Source organism: Perca flavescens, chromosome 24, assembly GCF_004354835.1.
Source record: "Perca flavescens isolate YP-PL-M2 chromosome 24, PFLA_1.0, whole genome shotgun sequence".
NCBI classification, from domain to species: domain Eukaryota; kingdom Metazoa; phylum Chordata; class Actinopteri; order Perciformes; family Percidae; genus Perca; species Perca flavescens.
The window spans coordinates 14,781,942-14,807,806 of record NC_041354.1 but is presented as its reverse complement, the minus strand read 5'-3'; the positions used below and the strand labels follow the sequence as shown (position 1 = coordinate 14,807,806).

Genomic DNA, 25,865 nt, shown 5'->3' with positions numbered 1-25,865 from the left:
AGTATCTAAAACGGTAAACCTGTTGCTCTTTCATAATACTGTAAAAGACTATAGGGCCAAACGTGAAAATGAATATGCACCATTTGATGTCGACACTCTTCAATACACTTTTCTTCTTGTTTCCAAAACTCTCTCTCTTCACACACAGTTTAATAGTTCTTCATCTCCATCCACGCAGACACAGAACAAGCAGCACACCGATTGGTTAATGCAAAGATAGAGGGCTATCATTACTATGAAAAACATTAAATATAACTGTATTCCTTTTTTACCCAGATTTCCTCTTAATAAAGGACTAGGAGAAGGGATACAGAGCAGATATGTTCACTGGAGCAGAACAGAGCAATTCAATTTCAGGTGGAGTTCAAAATGTAATGATATTTATAATATATTCAGAAATGTTCACGCTTTATGACAGAACGTGACTTAATAGTCACATGACTGCTACTATTAAAACAACAAGTGGTGTTTTCAGACATGTACAGACTGTACTTTTACTCCACTCCACACACATTTATCAGACAGCCTCATTTACTTTTCAGATGACAATGAATCCTATATTGTTAAGTCAAACTGAGCACAACCTAGTGCCCCGCTACGTCCTTTAACGCCCTGCAGTGCCCTGCTATGCCATGAACTACTACAACTACTATTTCTGGTCCCTGTTCCATTATCTTTATTGTGACAATTAATGCCATTGTTCATGTGATCAAAGTGATCCTGGTTATCAGACATGTACAGATTCCTCTGGTAGGATTCTCACCTGGTTATTTTTTCAGCATCATTTTCAGATGGGGCGAACTGACCATCTAATGAAATTACTTTCATCATTGGTACTTTTATTTTATTTATTTAACCTTTATTTAACCAGGTAGGCCGTTGAGAACAGGATCTCATTTGCAACGGCGACCTGGCCAAGAAAAGCATAGGCGTGCAAGACAACAAATCACATTCAATACAAATGGTTTCACATTCAAAACAGTACAAGAACACAGAATACAATATGCTACATAAAGTGCAGAAAAAGTGGGCAATTACAAATGCCGGCACGTTGTGAGGTGCGAATAGGTCGATGGATATGCAATATACATGAACAGAGAGTCCATATCACTGCTGAGATGGTGTAAAGAGTCGATGGTGTAAAGAGTCGATGGTGTAAAGAGTCGATGGTGTAAAGAGTCGATGGTGTAAAGAGTCGATGGTGTAAAGAGTCAATGGTGTAAAGAGTCAATACAAAAATAGTGTAGTGGTCTAGTTAGTGAGGTAGATCAGTTATAACACAATGTATATGAATAGACAGTCTAGATAAATGCTGAGGTGTAGTGAAGAGTCAATATACAGTTAGTGCAAGTTGTGGTCTATTAAGTAGATGTAGATCAGTAATAACACAGTAAGTAGTTATCAGTCTATATACATGCTGGATGTAGAAAAGAGACAATATACAGTTAGTGCAAATGGTGGTTTACGTAGTGATGTAGATCAGTAATAATTCAATATGCAAGAATAGACAGACTATATACTAGTAGATGTGTAAAAATTGTGTGACAACAAAGGTGGGAAGCAATAACGGTTGTGCTTACAAGGGCGAAAAGGTGAATAGTGCAAATTAGCGTAAACGGATTTGATAGTGCAATGCAGGTGAAGATGTGCATCCGTGCAACTCAGCAATGGGGCATGACAGAGATAATGGAGTAAGGGTGTGCAAAAACAGTGGATGAAAGATGGGGAACATGTAGCACGTACAGTACACTACTATGTCAGAATGAAAAAATAATTTATTGCATAAGTAGAACTTATTAACACTTAAATATTGGTCATTTTAAACAACGACAAAAAAACATTTTGAACAAAAACCAAAGAAAACTGCATTGCAGAATAATAAATTCAATATAATATAATAATAAATTTAAATATTTTTTTTCCCTCACTTCTATTTGTTAACCACAGAAGCCCTGAAAGGTGAACATTTATTTTTTGGGGGCATTGCCAAAACCTATGTTTATCTAGTATGTAGGAGATAGTATCACGTATGTAGGAGATTATATCTTAAAGTGTATCTCCCAATTAGTAGGTATTATCTCGTTCGTACAAGATAAACTTCTATAGGCTTAATTAGGCTGTTTTGAGGGCGAGAAAGTGGTGCAGAATGAGGCATCCAAAGTGGATGATACACAGGACACGTTCAGCCGAATACAGCATGAACAAATGTTTTCACCTTATTAGCTAACAATAAATGTCTACTGGAAACCATAATGGATAGGGTTAGACGGTGTAGATGGAATTTCGGCTCTGGTAATACAGGGAGGAAGGCCTGATCCAGTTCTAGTGTTGGATGAAGACATTAAGAAAGATTTAGTTAATAAGGAGGTGGTGGTAAGTGTGTGTTTTTTTTTTTTTACATAGATAAGCCTATGAAAGGTTGTGGAAAGAAGGAGCACAGAAAATCGAGCAAAGGTAATTACCTCTTCATGTACTTTTAATCCTCCGTGTCCTCCTTGGCTACTGGCAACTGCGTGGAGGAGGGATGAGGGTGGTGCACGATCATGGAAGGCTTGTATCATGTGGATGTGCCCAGTTTTGTTGTCATTACTTGGAATTCCTCATGGGGGAGACAGGAACTACGCACTATAGTTTTTACACTGTTTACTGGCTATATTAGCCCATAAGCACAACCCCTCCCTCCCTCCTTCCCCCAACCTGGACTGAGGTCTAACTTAATACTTGAACAATTAGCTGTAACCCTATTACTTCAAACCTGTAATACTGACTGTTGATTTGTGTCTATCATACTGTCTACTTTATTCCCTTATAATGCCCATATTTAATGCTGTCTTTTTTCAACTTTATCCTTGCACTGCCATAGTTTTTATATTACTATATGTCTACATTATTCTCTCATATTGTCCATATTTAGTGCTGGTCTATGGACTATATCCTTGCACTATTGGGCTTATTTGCACTACCACCATGACACACACTCTCATAGAGCACCTTACCTACCATGCATACTGAATCTGAATCTTTTCTTTTATTGTCCATATTATTCATGTGGATTTGTTATTTTATCATCCTGTTTGTGATGTATGTTGTGTGTGATGTCTATAAGCTACTGGGACCTTAAATTTCCCCTTGGAGATCAATAAAGTATCCATCTATCTGTCTGTCTGTCTGTCTATCTATTTTTTTTTTTTTTTTTTTTTTTTCAAGTTTTATTTCAAAATACAAATAACAAAAATTCAACCATGTAATATGACTATTTAAAAAAAAAAAAAAAAAAAAAAAAAAAAAAAAAAAAAAAAAAGACAGACTTACAAAAATGTTAAAAATAAGAGACAGCAAAATCACTTAAGGAAATTTAAGTAGATATCATATATTAGTATAGCTTTCTTATTAGATACCAACTTAAGAGACTCAAAGTATATGTCAAATTCAACTTGGAATAATTTGAAGCACGGTGTTGAGCTGGAAAATTTTGCCTTGTGGATATGAAACTTACCTAATAAAATAAAAAGATTTACAATATTACATAACTTCCGATCTTTACATTCAAAGTATGTAATAATATGTTTCCCTTCAAGTGTGATTGTATATTTTGTTTTAGATACCATATAATCTTCAAAACTTTTCCAGAATACAATACAAAATGAGCAACCATAAAAAAGATGGGTTAACGACTCTTGTTCTGTTTTACAAAAACTACAATAGTTATCAACAGGCATGAATTTCGAGATAAATAAGTTTGTAGGGTATATATTATGTAATATTTTCAAATGTAATTCCCTAACCTTGTTCGTGATACAATATCTAAAGGGAACAAGCCACGCCTTATGCCAGTTAACATCAGTAAAATGAGAATTCCAGAAAAATTTCCCACGAGGTGATATTTTCTTTAAATTTAGAAAGCATTTTCTAATGTGTTTATTGGTACAGTTACTGCTCATAATATCTATACCATTAATATAAAAAGTAAAATTAAAATCAGTAACTTCATTTTGTTTTTTATAACTTTTCATTAATTCTAAAATGCCAGTAGGTATAGATTTGAAAACTGAATTATATTCTTTGAACGTTATTGGGAATGCTTTCTCTCTGAGAAAAGATTCATAATTAAGTAAATGACCATTACAATCAAAAAGATCCTTCACGAAGATAATCTCTCTATTGATCCAGTTTTGCAAATAGAGTGACTTGTTCCCCCTAGTGATGCATTCATTATTCCATAAGATAGACTTGTGTGGAGAAAAGTTGTGAGAATGACATAACTTCCAGGCCAAAAGAGCTTGTTGATAAAATTGGGATAGTTTTAGTGGCAATCTTGTAATATTGTAGTTACATTTTAATACAAATTTAAGACCTCCTACACTATTAAAAATGTTATTGGGGATAAAGTACCACAAAGACTCAGGTGCTCTCAAACATTCCTTCAACCATTTCACCTTAAAGGTGTAATTCAAGTCCAAAAAGTCTAGAAGTTCAAATCCACCTTCATCCTTACAACCAGAGAGCACTGCTTTTTTTAAATGATGGTGTCTGTTTTTCCATACAAAATTAAGTAAATATGGAATTTATGTCTTTACATGTTGAATAATGGACATTGAGAGAGAGGGCAGGGTAAACAAATCTTGAAATTCCTTCTGCTTTTGTTAAAAGAATCCTACCTAGAATAGAAATGTCTCTTTGAAGCCATAAATTCAGTATTGTTTTAGTCTTCTTCAATTTAGATGAAAAATTAAGTTGTTGACGTTCCTTGTGGTCCTTGCAGATATGAATACCTAAATATTTGACACATTTCTTAACAGGTATATTAAACATTTTTTCCTCTTCAGTCTGATACAAACATAAAATTTCACATTTAGATTTGTTAAGTGTTAAACCCGAAGCATTGGAAAATTGGTCAATTAGGGATATAGCATATTCAATCTGATGTTTGTCACTCAAAAAGAGAGCCGTATCATCCGCTAGTTGAGTAACTCTAATTTCCTTACCAAAAATAGACAAACCTTTAAAAATATGATTATGTCGAATATGTAATGACAGTAATTCAACCACCAGCAGGAACAAGAACGGTGAAATAGGGCAGCCTTGGCGAACTGATCTCAGTACAGGAAATCTTTTTGTGGTATTTGGATATAATATCACAGAGCTATTAATATTTTTATAAAACATTTCAACTGCAGATATAAAATTTTGTCCAAAATCAAAAATTTGAAGTGCTTTGAGTAAAAAAATAGTGTTCTACCGTATCAAATGCTTTATAAAAATCAAGAAATACTATCAGTGCATCAGTATTGATGTTGTCAGAATAGTCCAGCAGGTCGAGAACAAGTCTTATATTAGAGCTAATGTGACGCTTAGACATAAAACCTGTTTGTGTTTCACTAATTATCTCATGAAGACCTCTTTTTAATCGTTTAGCAAAAATTAATGATACAATTTTGTAGTCAATATTTAAGAGCGTAATAGGTCTCCAATTTTCTATCAAAAAATGATCCTTATCAGGTTTAGGAAGAAGACATATTAAACCTTGTTTCATACTTGTGGACAATTCCTTTTTTAAAATGCACTCTTTGAATAAATCAAATAGAGGGTTTTCAATGATTTCCCAAAAATGCAAATAAAATTCAACTGAAAGCCCATCATTACCCGGAGATTTCCCTTTTTTCATTGAGCCAACAGCTTCTGATATTTCCCTTTTAGTAATGGGACGTTCGCATTCCATTTTAAATTGTTCAGATATAGTTGGTGTAAATGCTTTAACTGACTCGATAAATCTATCACATTCATCAAACTGGATATTTGACTTATATATATTGCTGTAAAATGTACCAACATATCTTGAAATGTCTAAAGAATTAGAAGTGACATTATCATTAATTTTAAGAGTGGTTAAATTATTTCTCTTACGATTTCGTTTCTCTAAAGCAAAAAAATAACTCGAATTTCTTTCTCCTTGTTCCAACCATTTTGCTCGAGATCTTACAAATGCCCCTTTAGCCATTTCAATATACATATTATCAATTTCCTCTTTTAATTTTTTCAACGTTATTTCTTCTTCCTCTGAAAGATTATCCTTAGTCATTAAAACATTCAATTTATCCATACTAAGTATTTCTTTAGCTAAGTTAATTTTTTTAACTGCTTTACTACGTTTAATTGCTATTTCTCTAATTTTAAACTTAAAATATTCCCATTTTTGTATAGGATCTCCTTCATTATTACCAAATATGCTTTTGGCTGCTCTTTTGACTGAATCACAAAACTCACCATCTTTTAATAAATTATTATTTAGTTTCCAATAACCGCGTATATTACCATATTGTTGTTTTGTTCCTACTAAGTGGATTGAAATCAATTTATGATCAGAAAGTGGGGCATAGCTATGAGATGATTCTGACACAAATTGCAGACAAGAGGGAGATATAAACCATAAATCAATTCTAGATTGTAAGGACCTACTGACTTTACTCCATGTAAATTCTTTAATGTCAGGGTTTAAGAAACGCCAAATATCTATAACTGCTAGTTGTTCACAAATATATGCAGTACTTTTGAATCTTGAATGTGAAATTAATCTTACAGGTACTCTGTCTACAAGATCATCTGGAGCATCATTATAATCGCCTCCAATAATCAAGTGTGCATCCTTATATTTGTTTTTAAAGGCTTCAAGTTTCATACATAGATGAAAAAACATATTTTTTGCTAAAGCTGTATTGTTATAGTTATATAAATTACAAACTATAAAGAAGGAATTGTCAAATTTGAAGATCAAGATTATCCATCTGCCTTCATTGGAGATCACTGATTCAACTATATCTCCTTTAAAATTGTTAAGGAGAATGGCAACACCTGCTGATTGTTGAGAAGCATGACAAAAATAACATGTATCACCCCATTGAGCACGCCAAAATTTTACATCACTGTCCACAGAATGAGTCTCTTGTAAAAAAATCAAATCAGCATTATTTCGTCTACAGAACAAAAAGATTGATTTCCTTTTGGTGCTGTCACGTATACCCCTGACATTAAGAGATATTATTTTTAAGGAACTAAAAGGGAAGTCTGTCATAAAGAAAGAAAAAAATAAAAATAAAATCTGAACTAGATATCTGTTAAGGTTATAGAAACTAGTTAAGTAAAATATGCTCTGAAATAGAGGAAATCAGAAATTAACTCACCGTCAGGTGGGAGACTCTTAACATGAGTACCTCAGTTAATTCTTAACAAAATAATCATTTTAACTAGTGGAGTGAACATATTGCCCTTTGAATTATACACAGGGAGAACCGAATAACCCCTTATGAATGGGTGGCATATTTAACTTAAACATTTACCTCACAATAAGGGAATTATAACAAGTTAAGCAGTGTGAACATTTTACCTTATAATAGAACTATAACAAGTTATGCAGTGTGTCTCACACCGTTGATGATGACAGCAGGACCCTGCCATTTAGTTTTCTTTCCATCGGCGCGTGCTTGCTTCACAAGAGGCCAAAGTTTATTTCTGCACTGTTTCTCCTGTTGAGTTAAATCCTCAGTCATCCGAAGGTTCTTTCTCTTCATGACATCAGCGTTGAGGGAAGCTCTCCATAAGTTGAATCTGAAGGTGCGCATGGTGAACTGAATGATGATGGGACGTGTGCTTTTATCCTCTCTTGGGCGTCTGACCCTGTGCACGGTGTCCACCATGAATCCAAGCTTGCTCTTTTCCTCTGGGATGATTTCAGCAATGATCTCCAGCACCTCCTTCCTCACATCCTCATTGCTTCTTTCTGGGAGATTCAGAAGACGGAGATTCCATCTCCTACTGTACCGCTCCGACTCTTCTTGTTTCTCTCTCAGGGTTGTCATCTGGTCACTCATCTTCTTCACTGTGTCATCGGTTCCTTTCCACTGGATTTCCAGCCCTTTGACGTTTTCTTGCACTTTAGCAATCTCAGCTGTATTTTTCATTATCATTTCTTCAAACATCAAAAAACGATCATTCAAGCCATTAATGGCTTTTAGGATGTCAGCATTCGATACCGATTCATCTTCTTTAGTGCAGACCTTCTTGGGATTTGGGCTTTTCGTGGGAGTATCAGGAAGAGGTGTACATAAACCAGAGAACGAATTATCAAAATCTATATCCACCATCAGGCCTCCCTTTCTCACACTCTTGGCGTCTCTCTTTGACATCTTAGCACACGTATCCTGGCTGTTAGCAAAATTACATCGCACTACGCACGTGTCCTGGAATAGCAAAACTTTGGCTAACAGCTAACAGTTCGTAAGCTAGTTGCTACTTCATAAAGATTGATCCGCAAAAGTCCTTTTGTTCAGGCGAAATAACTTACTAGATTCGAGAGCAACGTCCCACTCCTTGATTTATCGATACTTTATATTAAATGCATCAATTTAGACCATTGGTACTCAGTCAGAGTCTCGGAGCTCAGAAAAAGACGTCTGCATAGGTCGCCATCTTGGACCAACCCCGTCTGTCTATCTAGCTATAATCTAGCTGTAAGGTCCCATGACGTTCCACCGGAAGGGGAGGGACTTCGCCTCTCTATTGGTTTAGGTCACAGCGCCCTTGTTTGAAATGCGGAAGACGCGTATCGTGAGTAAATAGCAATAGTCGAACAGGTAAAACCTTATATAACCTTTTATACAATTTATGGTTTAACCATCTGCTGGAAAACACTCGGCAGCTGCTAGCGGCAGCCCTAACAGTTGGTTACTTATCTAACGTACCGATATAGTATCGCTAGCTATTTGATGACGTCTCGAAATCCGCTAACAGTAACAAATACAAACACCGCTAATATGACGTGGTAACATTAGCTGCAGAAGCTAACTGGATTAGCTAACGTTACTAACTCCAGATACAGTTGATGGTAACGCTAGCTGCAGAATGCTAACTAAACTACTAACTAACGCAACGGTTACAGCTATATTTGGAAGTGTTAACTTGGTTATATACATTGAAGTCAACTTGTATTAATAGAGCGTTTGATTTTAAATAAACTCAAATCTATAGCTGTCATTGCGGTTCGTTAGAATAGAGCGTGATAGTGAATGTCGTTTTAGGTAATAAAAGGCTCGCTTGGCTGTTTACTTGTGTGCCGAATTTACCAGAATAACCTCAAGATTGCTAAATTGTTTAGTTTTTTCCCCTAATTTGGAGGTATGTGTTGTTACCAAGAGCCCCGCTTTCAATTGTCTGCTTTTTAAAGTTCGGCTCTGAATTAAGCCTGAAAGACCGTATAGTAGCGCAGTCGGAAACTTACTGCAGCTCTCTGAACTAACGTGTTGCACTCTCTTTTATTTCCTGCAGTGTGTGAAACCATGCAACAGGTAAGTCAACATTAGCAAAACAATAACACTATTAGGTATACGTGCAGTTGAGTGTCCCAAATTCCCTATGGAAGATTCTGCGTGCAGTTTAATGTCCCAAATTCCCCATACAGTGTCCTTAATTATGAACCTGCTAAACCACCTGTTTAACAGGTGTTTTATAGCCCTAACCATAACCACCATCATTTGGGACACTCAGTTTTTGGAAAATAATTTGGGACACTAAACTGCACGTAAACTAGGGCTGGAGAAAATCAAACCTCACGATATTTTTGACCAAATACCTCAATATCGATACCGCAGTGATATTGTAGTGTTGACTATTGGTGCTTTCACAAAATATTTACACAATGAGATTTTGGATAAATAATCATCAATAATGTGGATATAATGACAAAGTGGGTAAAGGTAAATAATAGAACAGTTACTTACAGTCTGGTAAGTTCAGAAACGTACATCACTTTAATGTAATGCAGCCTTTAAAACCAGGAAAAGACACTTATGTCATATCACGATATTACGAAATCCAAGGACGATATCTAGTCTCATGTCACGATATCGATATAATATCAATATATTGCCCAGCTCTAACGTAAACCACATTGGTATTGTTATTGTTATTATAACTATTATTAAGCATCAGAGGCTATAGGGGCGTGTGTGGACAGATCGTCTTTCAGTAGTGGCAGCTGAAGCCCGAGTGTTCGGAAACCTGATCTCTGGTTACTCAGGTAATGATTCCGGCGAGGAGCGCTCGCCGCGCTTCAGCCGAGGACTTTTCATTTTGAAAGATGGACGCGGACAACAGGACAGCACCTTTTCCACAATCCAGAAATAAGACTTCTTATGTGTACGTGTGGACTTCCAGGCAGTTCCAGGTAGAGCTTAGACCTGTTCAGCAGCTGCACGTGCTGCTCTGTGACGTTTGTCTGCTCATTGCGTGTGTGTTTCTGTGCGCGTGTTGCAGGAACAGCAGGCAGAATGGGACGACGTGAATAAACTTCTGCAGCATCACGGTTTTAAGCCTGTGCACTTTGCAGATCCTGTAGAGAACAAGAATCTTTCAGGTAAGAGTTGGTCCTTCCGCTATTCTTTCAATTGTATGTGTCTACAAGTGCTACACTGTGTAGAAAATACAACTGTATGTAAGTCGTGGAAAACAGAAAAGTTTAGAAGCATGTTCACCTCAGTAGTGTTGGAGCCAAATGTGATTTTGATAATTTCGATGAATTGTGCATAGATGTATACTGATATTGAGAGTAAAACTAGACTCATAACATCAAAACTAGTGGCGTTGTGTTGAGCTGTCTTTGTTCTTATTTGTTGACTGCTAAGTACCGCTAAGTGACTGTGAAGTTGTTTTACTACACCATCTGCGCATTAGTTTCTCAGTGGAAAAGAAGAAAAACGTGACCCCATGAAGTCTGAATGAGAAAGGACAAATAAATGTGACAAAAGTAAGAAATCTGTGGACTCTTGAGTCTGTTTGAGCGTGTCGACCAAAAGGACAAGGAGGGAACATGTACACTGTTTGAAAGTTGCCCCTTTTTAGTTGTTTATTTTTGTCTCTGTGTAAGAACAGGATGGCTCTGATTGTCCGTGTGTCCTTAGATCTGATTCTTCTGGACAGGAAGTCGGCCGGTGAGATCAGGAGGACGCTAAAGACGATGCTCACGGATTCGGAGAGAAGACAGGCTCTGATCCAGGAGCTCGTCAAGTCCAACAACCAGCTCAAGTGAGTCTTACAGTCAAACCCACAGACGGATCACTGAACGGGCCGACCGTACAGAGGCAGTTAGGTCAGACAAAAAAAAAAAACACTTAGCCAAAAAACCAGACTGTATACAGAATGACTACAAACTGAGTACGGAAAGACACAAAACAACCACATAGACATGTGAAACAACAACAAATAGATGCAAGCAGACGTACAATGACTAAAAAGAGATGCATAAAAACTGCAAAATGACTAAAAACACACCTAAAACAACCACACAGAAACATAAAACGTCTAAAAATAGATGCACAGCAACTACAAGGAGACCCCAAGTTACTACAAAAAAATGCGAAATGACTAAACAGAGATGCCAAACAACTAGAAAGAGACACAGAAAGATGCAAAATGACACCAAGTAGATGCAGAATTTCTGAAAACAGACGTGAAACAACCACAAAGAGAGACCCAAAATGACAACTTGGAAGCATGCATGCAAAGGGACTACAATGAGACCCAAAATGAACACAAAAAGGAGCAAAATAACCAAAAATAGGTGCAAAACAATCACAAAGATGCAACATGGGGTACATCACAGAGACAAAATGACTGAAAACAGACCCATACCAACTACAAATGACCAAGAAGGACCACAAAGAGACACAAGGGTCCCTATAATGCACCCTGCGCTGCGCAACGCAAAGCCCGACGCAAGTGTCCATGCTAGTTTAAGACGCACCTGCGCCCATCTGTGCACCTGTGGGCGTGCTGGTCTTACAGGGAGGTGTGCCCAGGGGCATTCTGGGCCTATAGTTATCTTGGGGCAGCGCAAAATGACCGACAAAAACCTGGTCTGAAGTCAATAACGCAGCATTTAATTATTTTAACAGCGCATTAGTACAATGCAGGGACACGCAGCAGCAGCTGCAACCTGCATTGCAAGTTCCAAACGCTACTAGCAAAAGTGGATTCGTACACGCCCTAAACTCACTTGCGTAAGGTGCTTCACTCTGTGTGCTTAGACTGTTAAAATAACCCCAAATAGCCCAAGAAGTCTTAATAGAGATGTAAGAGAGCTACAAAACCACCACAAGGAGGCGCAAAAACAACTCAAAATAGATGTAACACGGCAACAACAAGATACAAAATGGCCAAATGGAAAACTACTAAAAAAATAGATGCAAACTACAAAACTATCACAAAGAGATGCACTGGGTGTGTTGTTCCTCAGTGGACAGGCTGGGAGCCTCTAACATGTCCGTGCCCAGCGGCCCATTGTCTGACAACTGTCCACAATCGTACACTTTTCATAAATTTATATCTGTGTCCCAGGAGAACAGCATTAAATAACCATGTTAGCAGTTTTTAAGTAGCACAAATAGCCAGTCAGAGTTTTGCGACTCAACGTCAAAGAGATTTGAGAGATTTCCAGTCAGACAGCGGTGACGTTTTTAAAAGCCGAATAAGCTTTAAACACCAGGGCTGCTCCGTCGTCTCACGCAACAACAGAAAACAAAGAGAGGTCCACAATCTCACTCGAGGCCGAGGGGCACGGAGATACGGTATGTGTGTGCGGTATACTGGAATGTGTGGAACGATTTGCGATGGAAGTGAAACCGGAGTCTTCCACGGCGCACACGTGCCTGCAGTGTCTGTTAACTGCTTAATAATGTATCTGCAGCGTGTGTCCACCACCTGTCCTCTTGTCATCTCTGGGAGGGGGTGGGGTGGGGTGGGTAGTACAGTCTTATTGTAAATGCTTTGTCAGATATTGTTTAGTTTAGTCTTGTGATGTCGGTAATGGAAATAATTGACGATTAACGATTTGTGGAAAAAAAAAAAATCTTATCACAAAAAAAATCTTTATCTATCTATCTTGCCACACTGAAGTGTATCGCTTTTTTACTGAAGTGTATCGCTTTATTCTTACACCCCTACTTTTAAGCTGTTAGATCACAAGTCAGAAATCAGCGAAAAAAGTGCCACAACCTTTGAAAAAATGCGTCAAATAGTGACTAGAATCTGAAAAGGTGACTAAAACGAAGAAAAAAGCGACAAACGTAAACAAAACAAAACGTGAAAAAAGCGACGAGTGTTGCAAAAAGTAAAAAAAAAAAGGGACAAAATCTAAGAAAAAAAAAACAATAATTTAAACTTTAGAAAATACTGTCTAAAGCGTCGTCTGACATCTATCTCTCTAATAAATCTGTCTGTGTGTCTGTCTGTCTCTATGTGTGTGTCTCTGTCTGTCTGTCTGTCTGTCTACGCCATCTGCGCATTAGTTTCTCAGTGGAAACGAAGAAAAACGTGACCCCATGAAGTCTGAATGAGAAAGGACAAATAAATGTGGCAAAAGTAAGAAATCTGTGGACTCTTGAGTCTGTTTGAGCGTGTCGACCAAAAGGACAAGGAGGAAACATGTACACTGTTTGAAAGTTGCCCCTTTTAGTTGTTTATTTTTGTCTCTGTGTAAGGACAGGATGCCTCTGATTGTCCGTGTGTCCTTAGATCTGATTCTTCTGGACAGGAAGTCGGCCGGTGAGATCAGAAGAAAAAAAAAAAAAAAAAAGCGACAAACGTAAACAAAAAAAAAATGTGAAAAAAGCGACGAGTGTTGCAAAAAGTAAAAAAAAAAAAAGGGACAAAATCTAAGAAAAAAAACAATAATATAAACGTTAGAAAATACTGTCTAAAGCGTCGTCTGACATCTATCTCTCTAATAAATGTGTGTGTGTGTGTGTGTGTGTGTGTGTGTGTGTGTGTGTGTGTGTGTGTGTGTGTGTGTGTGTGTGTGTGTGTGTGTGTGTGTGTGTGTGTGTGTGTGTGTGTGTGTGTGTGTGTGTGTGTGTGTGTGTGTGTGTGTGTTTAGAGAGGAGGCTCATGAGCACACTCTTGGAGCAGCTCAGCAGCGTGAGCGGGCTGCTGATCTGGAGGCGCTGCTGGCCGTGGTGAGGACCAGAGTCCAGGACCTGGAGGACCGCTACCTGGCCAAGGCTGTCCAGCAGCACAGCCACACGCAACAACTGCAGCGGGAAAACCAGGAGGCACAGGCACGTCAGCGCACACACTTTATCACAGTCAAATATTCACATTTAACTAGAGATGTTCCGATATCGGTATCGGCTCCGATACTGCCTAAAACGCTGGTATCGGAAAGTACTGGAGTTTATGCACCGATCCGATACCACGTAATAAAGCCCTAAAGAAAATCTACGTTAAAGTAGTTTATTTATGTTCTTTTTCCGTTATAACTGACTGAAGAGAATAAAAGAAAGTTCTGGGGCATTCATTGTTTGTGTTTGTTCCAGTTTCACAAAGAGTTTAACCTGAGCCAGACAGACAACAAAGATAGAAATCATATCACATCCATACAGGGATAGTAGTATACAGCTGTTAAAACATAATGAAATATATGACACTCTGGTATCGGATCAGTACTCGGTATCGGCCGATACGCAAGTTCAGGTATCGGAATCGGTATCGGGAAGCAAAAAAGTGGTATCGGGCCATCTCTACATTTAACAAGCGTTTTTTTTCAGCACTTCTCCACCCATGTTTTTGTTTAAAGAAGCTGCAGAGCTCTTAAAAAGAAATTCTAAATGTTTCCCAGGATAAGTCCAAAATTGTCAAACGGTGAATATTGTGACAGAATCTGCTCTTCTCTTATTAAGAAGCATCTGTCATCTGTGTAGGAACGGTGTCAGGTCCTGGAGCAGAAGCTGTCCGAACAGAGGGAGGAAGTCGCTCAGCTTCGGAGGAAACTGTATTTCACCGTCAAAGAAGAAGAGCAGCGATTGGCTCGCCAGGGCCGCGCTCTCCAGCCCGTCTGCAACACGGCGAGCCGGCCGGACTCCGCAGCAGAACAGCAGTAAGAACACGCCGCAGCCTCCTGTCGATGAACACTTGGATTACGGGCCGCAACTAATCGATTATTCTCATCGTTTGATTAATCTGTGGAATTACTTTCTGGATGAATGGATTAGTCCTTTGATCTGGATATTCAGTTTACTGTCACAGAGGAGTGAAAAAACTATTAAGTATTCATTAAGAAGCTGGAATTTTTCTTTTTTTAATGAAATGACTATTTCACTATTCATAACTATTGATCAAGGTTTTTGACGCTTTTTTCAACGTGTTTGTTTTTTTTGTGCAAAAGGTTTTCCAATGTTTTTGCCATTTTATCACTTTTTCTGAAGTTTTTTTCTCAAAGTTTTTTTTGCTTTTCTTCTGTTTTTGTCGCTATTTTCGTTTCTCCGATGTCATTGGCGCTTTTGGCAACGCTTTCCTACGTTTTTTTCTGATTTTGTTGAAAGCTTTTTCGACGTTTCTGTCGTGGGGGTTTCGATATAAACCGATTTAATCAATTCTAAAAATAGTTGGCCATTAATTTAAAAGATTACAACTAATCGACTTGTTTTTTTTAGTTTTTTCGACGCCTTTTTGCTGGTACAGACGTGAGAAATGTCTATTCGTACTGGACAGGAAACTAAGCTGTTTCTGTTAACCCCCAGATCTGTCAACGGAGAACCAGGAGGATCTAACGTGGCTCATCAGACCAAAATCAAGAATGTTACTCCATCTCTCAGAGCCATCCTCAAGGTAACCTGCCAAATGTTTACTCATTTCCACAATATCTTCTCTCTAAAGCAGAAGGTCATGCGCTCACATTTCTTCCAAGGCATACCAGGAACCGCAGAAGGGAAGCGCAGCTCAAATAGAAGAGCTTAAGAGGGAGGTGGAGCGCCTGAAGCGAGAGCTGGAGACGAGGTGTGTGTTCAAGTGCGCTTGCTGTCATATCAGGCTTCATCTACGTACTACACCTCGTGTCCTCACTACTTGAAACTCCGGGGTTGCTTTTGTAGTCTGGAGGAGCACAAACGGTGACCTTTGACAACAATGACGCACGTTAGTCAGTCTCATCGGCTAGGTAGGCTCACACACCTTTCAGTAACGGTTCCACCTCGTCGTTGGTCCAAGCTAATAAATCCCTGCTCATACTTTTCACCATTGTTGTTCTTTATCCAAGGTATTTTCTGTATTTTCAACTTCTGCGTCTATGATTTAAAAAAAAAAAAAGCAAACGTCTGTGTTCCTCTGGGCAGGCCCACACTCAAACAAGGAAATCAAAAATTGTCCTTTTGGCCAAAAAAAGCCAATATCACGAGGTAGAAGCTCGCATGATAAGGGTTGGGTATCGGTTGAGTGTCTTCCGACACCGGTGCCTAAACGGATACTTAAATTAAAGAGCACAAAATGACAAAGAACGGCTTGTTTGTGGCTTAGGCCACATGGTCAAATTTAAAACTGTAAAAACGATTTCAACTTATTTCACCAGTCAGCAGTGACGCAAACCGTACTGAAGACCACCTTTACAAATGGACCCAGGCACAGATCATCGAACAATAATACCCATACACTCGGTGACTCGTCATAGCTTGGGGGCGTGGCCTGTGGGGGAAAACGATCCATTCCCCCTGACCCGATAACCTAGCGTTAACCCAGTAAGGTCCACTGGAAATGGAATCCACTGGAATGGCCAGAGGTATCGTTTCCTGATTATTTTTTGTTAACGTTAGCTACCTGATTGAGTCTCCAGGTAAGAGACAGCTAACGGTAACCGTTCATTTTATGATGAGATGATTCCATCTGATTGGATTATGAGTAACGTTATCCCGTAACCGTCTATTGTCATCCCACGTTCGTTAAAGCTATATGAAGACAAGTATGTTGTATAAGGGTGTCACGATTTTGATTTTAAATCGAAACTGATCGAAATTAAGTCACAATCTTGAATACCGAATAAAAAAAAAATGGAATCGTCGATATTGCCACGCCCCCAAGTCACGTCCGGTCGGCTTGTCGAGCGGAAAAAAAACACGTGTTGAAGCGCTCCTTGTAACGGTTACAGTTTGGACTGTAGCAGCGTTATATTAACACCTCTGTCTATTCGACAGTATTTTATCGGAATTGTTTAACTTATTAGAGGCGCAGAACGCCACACGGCAACTTTTCGGCATTGTACCAAGCAAAAACAACCACAAATATAACAAAGATTAAAGATTAACCGCTAACAAGGTCTACGTTCATTAATTAGAATGGTTTGTTTGCCCTCACGACATAAACAGAAATTAAGTTTTAGTAGGCGTTCCCAGTAATGCCGACCAAGTCTGTACCCGTTCCCGGGTATTATTGATCTAATCAGAAGCACAGCACTTATCTACCAACCATCTTTGCAGATTGCCTAAAGAAGACAACATGGCTGAGAGCAGCGAGGACATCGGTTTGTGTGCCCACTATCGCCATGTAAGCATACTGTCTGAATACGTTGTTGTTTCCTGAAATCTGTTCTCTCAAAGGGTAAGTATGGGTTGTTTTTTTTTTTTTTTTCTCAAGGTGGACTCTATTTTGGCATGTTTTTGTGTCTAAGTTAACATTAAACCGCCCCGAAATCACTATTCGCCAAAACAAAGAGGATTTTATTCTATAACAAAAAGGTCTTTCTCTGTAGGGATCCTTTCCATAATCTTGTCAGAAAAATAATGGTAGCCTGTCAGTGGCAAAAACAGCGCTTTCACTGGACGGAAACTGATGGTGAACATTTCCTCTGTAGGATTTCATTGCAGCCCGGTTCGCAGCTGATGGTCACAGCGATCTCGCTTAATACTGGACCAATTTCAAAGATTTTTGTTCCCATTAGTCACTTAGACACCAAAACATGGAAGAAACTTTAAGTTACCCTTTTAAACATAACTTGAGGACAGTTTTTTCCTGATTTGTTCCAGCTGTTGGATGAGATCAGTGCCGTTGTGAACAATCCCAACGCTCCGTTACGCCTGCACCGACAGAAACCCTCCTCTGTTGGTTTGGAGCTGGCTGACTTTCAGACTCTGCTCCCCACACTTGAGGACTGGGCCCAGCAGCTCCACCTCCTGAAGGTAAACACCCACCACAGGGGTTGATGGGAAATATGAGAGAGCTTTGTGTAGTTTCTTACTGATCAGACTGCTGAAACTCCATCCTGAATAATGTGCTTTGGCAGGATGTTTTCTCCACTTCTGCAACTGTGTGTGTGTGTGTGTGTGTGTGTGTGTGTGTGTGTGTGTGTGTGTGTGTGTGTGTGTGTGTAGGATCTGCAAAGAGGTTTGTGTAAACTGAAAGGCAGACTGATGCCCTGGCAGCCTCCTGACGATGGCCATAATGCTGTAGAAGCATTGAAGGTGGAGGACATGATGTTGCTGGTGGACACCATGCTGGAAAACACCTTGTCTGGTGAGGAGAAGGTACAGCACTGCGCCAATGATGATTGTCCAAGATGGGTTTTAAATACACCCAAAAAAGCAGCCCTTTGTCTAATTCCAATTTTTTTTTATATGACTTCTCCAAGTCTGGACTCTCAAAGTCCAATTCATGTTATCCAGCCAGGTTATGTGTGACGGACCGATAGCATCATGGTTGGCGGATTTCCATTTGCCTATTTCATTATATGTAGTTGACAACACAGTTGGGTTAAGAATGCTTCAACGAAGGTTAAGACAAAAGATTGTGGTTTGGATTAAAAGACTCCCGGGACACCAACATGCGTTTCCTGGGTGAGAATATTATATTTACCTGGGGATGCAAACTCTGATCTGGGTTTTAGGACCCAAACATTCACCTCCACTTCCTCCCTACGCTGACGACAGCGCTCTTTTTACAGCAGCAGTTAATGTGGGGCATAAGGTAATAAATACGTGGAATGCATATATATTCATACCTGCAAACTTGTTGCTTTTCGGCGAAAATAGCCGTTTTGAATGGGAAAATGTCATCCACGTGAATCGTGTAGCTCTGAAGAGGTTGTTTTTTTTGGGGGGTGGGGGGGTTCCATGGGTCCATGCTAATACGGCACCGATATCTTAACAACCGTTATCTACCGGACCGATTAGCAACGCGGATTTCGGTGCCTTATTTAGGTGCCGCTTAAATGCCTGCGCTTCTCGCTGATGCTCCGAAAACGGACGTTAGAGGGAACTGAAAAATCGCCGCACGGGATGCTAGTTACGGTAACACCACACTCAACAGCAGGTAGCGTTAGCATACTGTTAGCTAGCAGCTGGATGGATTAAACACGGTTAAAATGCTGATAGATAAGCGGTGTAAAAGTGTGTTTGTATTTCACTAGAGGATTCCAACAACAGCCTATAGCTGCCTTTGTCTGAAATCAAGGGTGCTGATGGGTGATGTGTCACCTTTTTCAGCCCTTCTGAGTTTGCGGATATGCATATTACAGTGCATTACTTTTCGTAACTACTGTATATGTACGGCTAGGTTTATGAGGACAGCCTGGTTAGTTGGAGCCCTGGACGATATCTAGTCTTGTATATTATAACTTTTTTCTTAAAATATTGCAACTGTTTTTACTGAAATATTTCAACGCTTCCTAAAATATTTTAACTTCTCTGATGATATTCCAACTTTTCTCTTGAAACATTCCAATTTTTTTTCTAAAATATAAAAAAAAAAATCTCAAATATTCCAACTTTTTCCTGAAATATTCCAACTTTTTTCTATAATCAGTTTTTTCATGTTTGTCAAAAATATTTCAAATTTTTTCAAAAATATTCAAAAATAATTCTCAAAATATTAAAATTCCTTCTAAAAAAAAATAACGTCACCCAGCCTCCCTGCCTTCCCAGCTGCTACCTGGCGATGGCTAACAGGAGCTACATTAGGTCAGCAATGACTACTGGGGGGGCTAATGTTTACAGTCAAGTTTCCATGGTGCGGAGCTTTGCCTCCAACACGGCAAATAAAATACAGTTATTACACGCACACTTATCGCATTAGAAGGCAGAGGGATAGCTAAACATTTGATGTGCTGATCAGCAGAGAGCCTGGAGAGAGAGAGAGAAGCCATTGCTAACTGCTAAACTAAAGTAGCTAACAGAGCTACAGTAACATCCTGGTGGCGGTGGTGTTTCAGGTGCTCCAGAGTCCCACCCGCTACACTCTGGGCTCCATGGTGTCTCACTTCCAGAAGCTGTTTGACGTCCGCTCCCTCAGCGGAGTGCTCCCACGAATGAACGAGGTCTACACCCGGCTGGGAGAGATGACCAACACCATGAGGAACCTGCGAGATGTCCTGCAGCTAGGTGAATATAAGTAGGGGCGGGGGAAAGAATCGAGACAGAGATAGAGTATCTAGGGCTGCTCGATTATGAAAAGAAATTCATTATCGCAATTAATTTGGTCAATATTGAAATGAGGATTATTTAATAGAATTACTCATTGAAACATTAAAGAGCAGGAACTCTATATTTTGAGAGGGTTAAAAACAGCATTTTCTGACACTGAAAACGCTGAAAACTGACTCATTGATTTTCAAAATAGTTGGCAATTATTTTTCCGTCAAATGTCTAATCGATTAGTCGTGGCAAATATACATGATAATTAAACTTTTTGATGCTATAATAGTTAAATCAATTGCTTTTTCAGTCCACTAGATGGTGCACTCAAGCTTTTTTTTTTCTTAGTGAGGTCAGCTGGGTGACAAAGTTTGAAGTTGGAAAAAAGGTAATATCTAATTTACCCAAACATAAGACGACCCCGATAATTGGACAATCATGCTTATCATAACTCATCTTTAGGAAAAAGATATATATTTTTTTTTTTTATTTTAGTCAAAATCAAGCACGTCACCTTCAAACGGGATCTCCGTTTGAAGGGTTCAGGTTCTACCGGACCCTCCCGGTGATCATGGGGGAAGTGACCTGTTCATGCTAATTAAACAACAGGACTTGGACTTGAAGTGTTGTCCTATCCGGCCCATGTCCCAGATGTGAAAGCCCCCTTACTGGACTACTGAATAATATAATATTGCATTATATTTTGTATTTTCAATTGTTACCTGCCTAACTACCTAATATAGACGTTTTTAGCATAAATTGGTGGCTAAAAATGTATCAGAATGCAGGAATTGAAGTATTTTACCCTCAATCGTCCTTGCCATAAAATCATATTTACGTTGCAGAGTTAGAGTTAAAACCGATGAAAATATGGAGAACCAGACAGACAATATGTACAGTGTCAACTGGGAGAAACGCAGACAATCGAACAGACAAGACCGTGACAACAAAGAACAACATACTGTAGAGAATGACAGTAAGGCCTCCTGCACACTGCCTGCGTGAGCGTGGCACTTCTGTTGCGTGGCGTTTTCTATGTCTTTGATTACGGCAAAGACAACGTCTGCAGTATTGACGAGAAAAAAAAAAGCTACAGAATATTTCGTTCTGTATAGACGGGTGCAATATTTGAAAATTGATCATTCTTTTGTATTTTTTTAAATTACACTTATATCTGCATTTATGTCCTAAACCTAGAGGCTTTCAAGTTGACAAGCGCGATGGCGATACTTTGATCACTTTTGGATATTTGGACAGGAGCGAACATGTTCAGCTGTTCAGTTGGTGGTTGTGTGTCAGACTGCAGGGTTCCTCCGGCCGAGCTAGTGAACCACGTATCCAGGCTGGTTTCCTCCACTGAACGCGCTGCCGGACTCCACCAGCTGCTGGGAGAGGCAGACGTTGACAGGTTCGCACGCGTTGCTTGGAACATCCCGCGTTGCGGTTGTTGTTGTGCCACAGCGTTGACAAGCGATCTTCTCTCTGCTTGTGCTTTTCCAGGATCCTGGTCAAAGTGAAGCAGCACCGAGAGTTCTTCCCTGCTTTCCACGCCCTCATCACGGACATTTTACACACTCTGGGTAAATATGACCTAAGAACTATACATGTTAAGGTTTGCAGACACAAAGCAACACGTATTAAACGTATATTGAAGTAGGCTTGGGCTCATATGTTGCATAAGCAGCTCCCACTTTAATCATTCAATAGCTGCGTTTGCCGTTCCCTCATTCACTCACTCACTATTCCCTCTATAGTGTTTATTAAACAGTGAACTACCGTATTTTCCGGACTATAAGTCACACTTTTTTTCCTACTTTGGCTGGTCCTGCGACTTATAGTCAGGTGCGACTTATATATCAAAATATATATAATTTAACATGTTTTTGCATGTTTTACACATTACCGTCTACAGCCGCGAGAGGGCGCTCTAGGCTTGTGACAACTAGAACGCTGCTCCTAAAGACAACTGAGAAAGAAAAGAGATGACAAACTGCAGGGAGTAAAATATGCAGCCGAAAACGGTAATCGAGCAGCAGAAAGAGAGTTTGAAATGAGGGAGAAACTTATGAGGGAGACTCGGCGAAAAGGTGACTCTTACTGCAATGAAGAAAACAAAGAAAGCTAATCGGCTAATCGCGGGCTGAAAGCGAGACGGCCAGAGCTGGAGGAAGGAGTCGGGAGGGGCTCGTTCACGGTGCAGTTACGTCTCCACGCCTTTTAATACATCCATGCTCCACGCCCTGCTAGCTAGTTCTTCTGGGTGCTATTGTATAGTTCAATAACTGTTAATGTGTTACGTTAACATACCGGACACCTACCGTATTCAGCGTATTGTTCTGTGTGCTATTGTGTAGTTGAATAACTCTTGTATTTATATTCTAAATAAATGCGACTTATAGTCCGGTGCGACTTGTATATGTTTTTTTCCTCTTTATGACGCATTTTTTGACTGGTGCGACTTATACTCCGGAGCGACTTATAGTCCGAAAAATACGGTATATAGGGAACGACCAAACGAGACTTCGAACGCTCACTGAAAACGCAATGTTGCGTGACTTGCATCAGGAGATGCGCCCAGCGTCGTGTAAACCTACCGAAAAACAAAAAAACGTCACCGGGAACACACCGCAGGCGTAGCGCGGCTATTTTTATTTTGGCGCCCACGTTATCCAATCTAGCCGGCCACACCGGGCGCGTAGCGTTCGCATATGCCCGTGCGCTGCAGCAATAGTTTCGGCGTCTCCTCTATTTTTAACGTGATGCGTGAGCGTCATGTGTCAAGCCAGGCAGGTAATCGCATACAGGAAGACTAAGGTGCAGCCGGATTCTTTACAGAAAATACAGCACACTTCAAAATAAAACGCTCTGACCCTCCACTCGCCTTTGGTCTGGAACCTTTAAGGTACGTCAGTGGCTTTCCTTTTCTCAATTTGTGTGCATCGTGTTGCTCTGCGAGGGCCGGTACGCTGCGAAATTGTCTGTGGTCCCACTCCGCCCCTGATTTACACGGTTTAGAAACGAAAGCCCAGTTTCCACCAGGAAAACGCAACCGCGCTCCATTGTGGTATACAGAAATGAAACGTATGTAAACTCAAATTAGCTGTGCATTGTGGGTATTTTATAGTAGACTATATAGTGAATGAAATTAACCGCAAAGAATTCGGACACCACTACAAAAGGGCGAACACGCTATATAGTGCACTATTTCCACGATATGGAGCGGTTTCGAACACAGCTAATCTGTCCTGCCTGTGCAAAAATTGCAATATCGTATAGTATTTTATTTGCCGCGTCGGAGGCAAAGCTCCGCAGCAGGGAAACTTGACCGTAAACGTTAGCCACCCCGTAGTCATTGCTGGCCTAATGTAGCTCCTGTTAGCCGTTCCCCGGCAGCAGCCGGAAATACTGTACAGGGAGGCTGGGCGACTGCACTCAGTTTTGTAGAAAGAATTTGAATATTTTGAGAATTCTTCTTGAATATTTTGGAAAAAAGTTATTGTGTGTGCGTGCGTGCATGTGTTTTTCAGGAGTGAATCACCTGGACGCCATCATTCCCGCTCTGCAGTCTTTGAAACAAACGGCCCAGTGACGCCACGTTGGTTCTACTGAACTCGGAGCTCTTTTTTTTTTTGTTTTTTTTTATTCGACGTGAGGACTTTTGTTTGGAATAAAAAGTCAACATTTGATGAATGAGTCCCAGTGACTTTGAGTCTTAATGAATAAATGAATGAACAAATATGTCAAAGTTTAAAATTCAGTGAAACATAAATAAATGCTTTAAATATATTTCTACAGTTTTCTTCACAGCGTTGGAAAAGCTTCAAAAAACGACAAAAACATTGGAAAAAAAAAAAAAAGAGAGTGTGACAGTAGAACCTGAAGTGTAAAAAGGTACAAAAGCTTTAAAGGTCCTATGACACGGTGCTCTTTGGATACTTTTATTTAGACCTCAGTGGTCCCTTAATACTGTATCTGAAGTCTCTTTTATATAGACCTTAGTGGTCCCCTAATACTGTATCTGAAGTCTCTTTTATATAGACCTTAGTGGTCCCCTAATACTGTATCTGAAGTCTCTTTTATATAGACCTTAGTGGTCCCCTAATACTGTATCTGAAGTCTCTTTTATATAGACCTTAGTGGTCCCCTAATACTGTATCTGAAGTCTCTTTTTATAGACCTTAGTGGTCCCCTAATACTGTATCCCTTTTATATAGACCTTAGTGGTAATACTGTATCTGAAGTCTCTTTTATATAGACCTTAGTGGTCCCCTAATACTGTATCTGAAGTCTCTTTTATATAGGCCTTAGTGGTCCCCTAATACTGTATCTGAAGTCTCTTTTATATAGACCTTAGTGGTCCCCTAATACTGTATCTGAAGTCTCTTTTATATAGACCTTAGTGGTCCCCTAATACTGTATCTGAAGTCTCTTTTATATAGACCTTAGTGGTCCCCTAATACTGTATCTGAAGTCTCTTTCCCGAAATTCAGCATTGGTGCAGAATTACAGCCACTCATGCTTGCTCTTGAGGGAATCACTGTCATTGTTGGGGTTTTGGAATTTATAGAGTGTGGTCTAGACCATTGGTTCCCAACCTTTTTTCCTTGGCGCCCCCCCTACTCATGTCTAAGAAAAGCTGAGCCCCCCCCTAAACCAAAGTTGAGGTAACTCTCGAGATGAAGCCTTACTTTCCTTTTTGATACAGAGCAGTTATCAGCACTGTTACGTTTCTCCGCCATGTTTCATTCATAAAATAGTGATGCCGTGGCGGCAGGAAAAACGAGGATACAACAAAATATATAGTTTTCATACAGACTTTTGTATACATTATATATGCTAGTGTATTACCATAATTTGTTTAACGTGCAAATATTTCTTTTTTTACCTCAACCTCAAACCAGATAAAGACTCGCGCCCCCCCTGAGATCTTTGCCGCCCCCCCTGGGGGTGCCCGGACCCCAGGTTGGGAACCACTGGTCTAGACCTACTCTATCTGTAAAGTGTCTCGAGATAACTTTTGTTATGATTTGATACAATAAATAAAATTGAATTGAAAATGAATTAGAGCCAGTCCCACAATGAGCTTTCCTTAGGATGTGCCATTTCTGTGTCTGTAGCTATTGAGGAGGAGAGAGGGGGGGGAGGCAAGGTGGAGGGTGGGGGTGTGGCCTTGACCAACTGCCACTTTGCTCAATATGGTCCAGGCCGCTCATGCCACGCCCCCACTCACGCCATGCATTTGACTTTGTTTTAAAGATGTGGGGTCAGAAGTGGAGGAAGAAGAAATTGGTGACAGGAGGAAGGAAATACCAGGATTATTTGGCAGTGGGAAAGAAACGGGGGACAATGCCTTGGTTAAGGGAGTTTTGGAGGAATTACTGGAATTGTTGGGTCTCTGTAAATTATAGAATGTGATCTAGACCTGCTCTCTATCTGTAAAGTGTCTTGAGATAACTTGTTATTTTATACTATAAATACAATTGAATTGAATGAGATAATTTGTTGCTAATAACATTTTATTCAAAAACAAAATCAAAACGTACAGTATGCCTGTCACCAACAGCAGATTACTTCCAGTAAGGCGCAGTTAAAAGCCAACAATCAATCAATAGAGAGTCAATAGACTGGTCAAAGTTTTCACTTATCCAA

The 25,865-nt window shown here is 39.6% G+C and overlaps 1 protein-coding gene across 4 annotated transcripts; it reads left to right on the top strand.

Moving 5' to 3' along the window:
• The first annotated feature begins 8,511 nt into the window (after positions 1 to 8,511).
• cep70 (centrosomal protein 70) lies at positions 8,512 to 24,002 on the top strand. Of its 4 annotated transcripts, none has more exons than XM_028571482.1 (15): positions 8,512 to 8,627; positions 9,319 to 9,338; positions 10,306 to 10,405; positions 10,950 to 11,073; positions 13,922 to 14,102; positions 14,745 to 14,920; positions 15,564 to 15,651; positions 15,731 to 15,819; positions 17,289 to 17,355; positions 17,835 to 17,987; positions 18,180 to 18,332; positions 20,015 to 20,183; positions 21,516 to 21,624; positions 21,717 to 21,796; positions 23,744 to 24,002. In XM_028571482.1, the coding sequence occupies exons 2-15, from the start codon at positions 9,330 to 9,332 to the stop codon at positions 23,803 to 23,805; spliced, it is 1,560 nt and encodes a 519-aa protein (XP_028427283.1). In that variant the 5' UTR covers positions 8,512 to 8,627; positions 9,319 to 9,329; the 3' UTR covers positions 23,806 to 24,002. The 4 variants fall into 4 exon arrangements, with proteins under 4 accessions (XP_028427283.1, XP_028427287.1, XP_028427284.1 ...); XM_028571483.1 differs by lacking the exon at positions 8,512 to 8,627 and adding an exon at positions 8,790 to 9,168; XM_028571486.1 differs by lacking the exons at positions 21,717 to 21,796; positions 23,744 to 24,002 and adding an exon at positions 20,565 to 20,604 and having other exon boundaries at positions 21,516 to 21,588.
• The last annotated feature ends 1,863 nt before the right edge of the window (positions 24,003 to 25,865 follow it).

What these genes read in the sequence shown, in the direction of transcription:
- cep70 (XM_028571482.1), top strand. An exon ending in GACTCCGCAGCAGAACAGCA is followed by an intron (nt 14,921 to 15,563) that starts GTAAGAACACGC and finishes GTTAACCCCCAG; the next exon opens with ATCTGTCAACGGAGAACCAG. An exon ending in GGAGAGGCAGACGTTGACAG is followed by an intron (nt 21,625 to 21,716) that starts GTTCGCACGCGT and finishes GTGCTTTTCCAG; the next exon opens with GATCCTGGTCAAAGTGAAGC.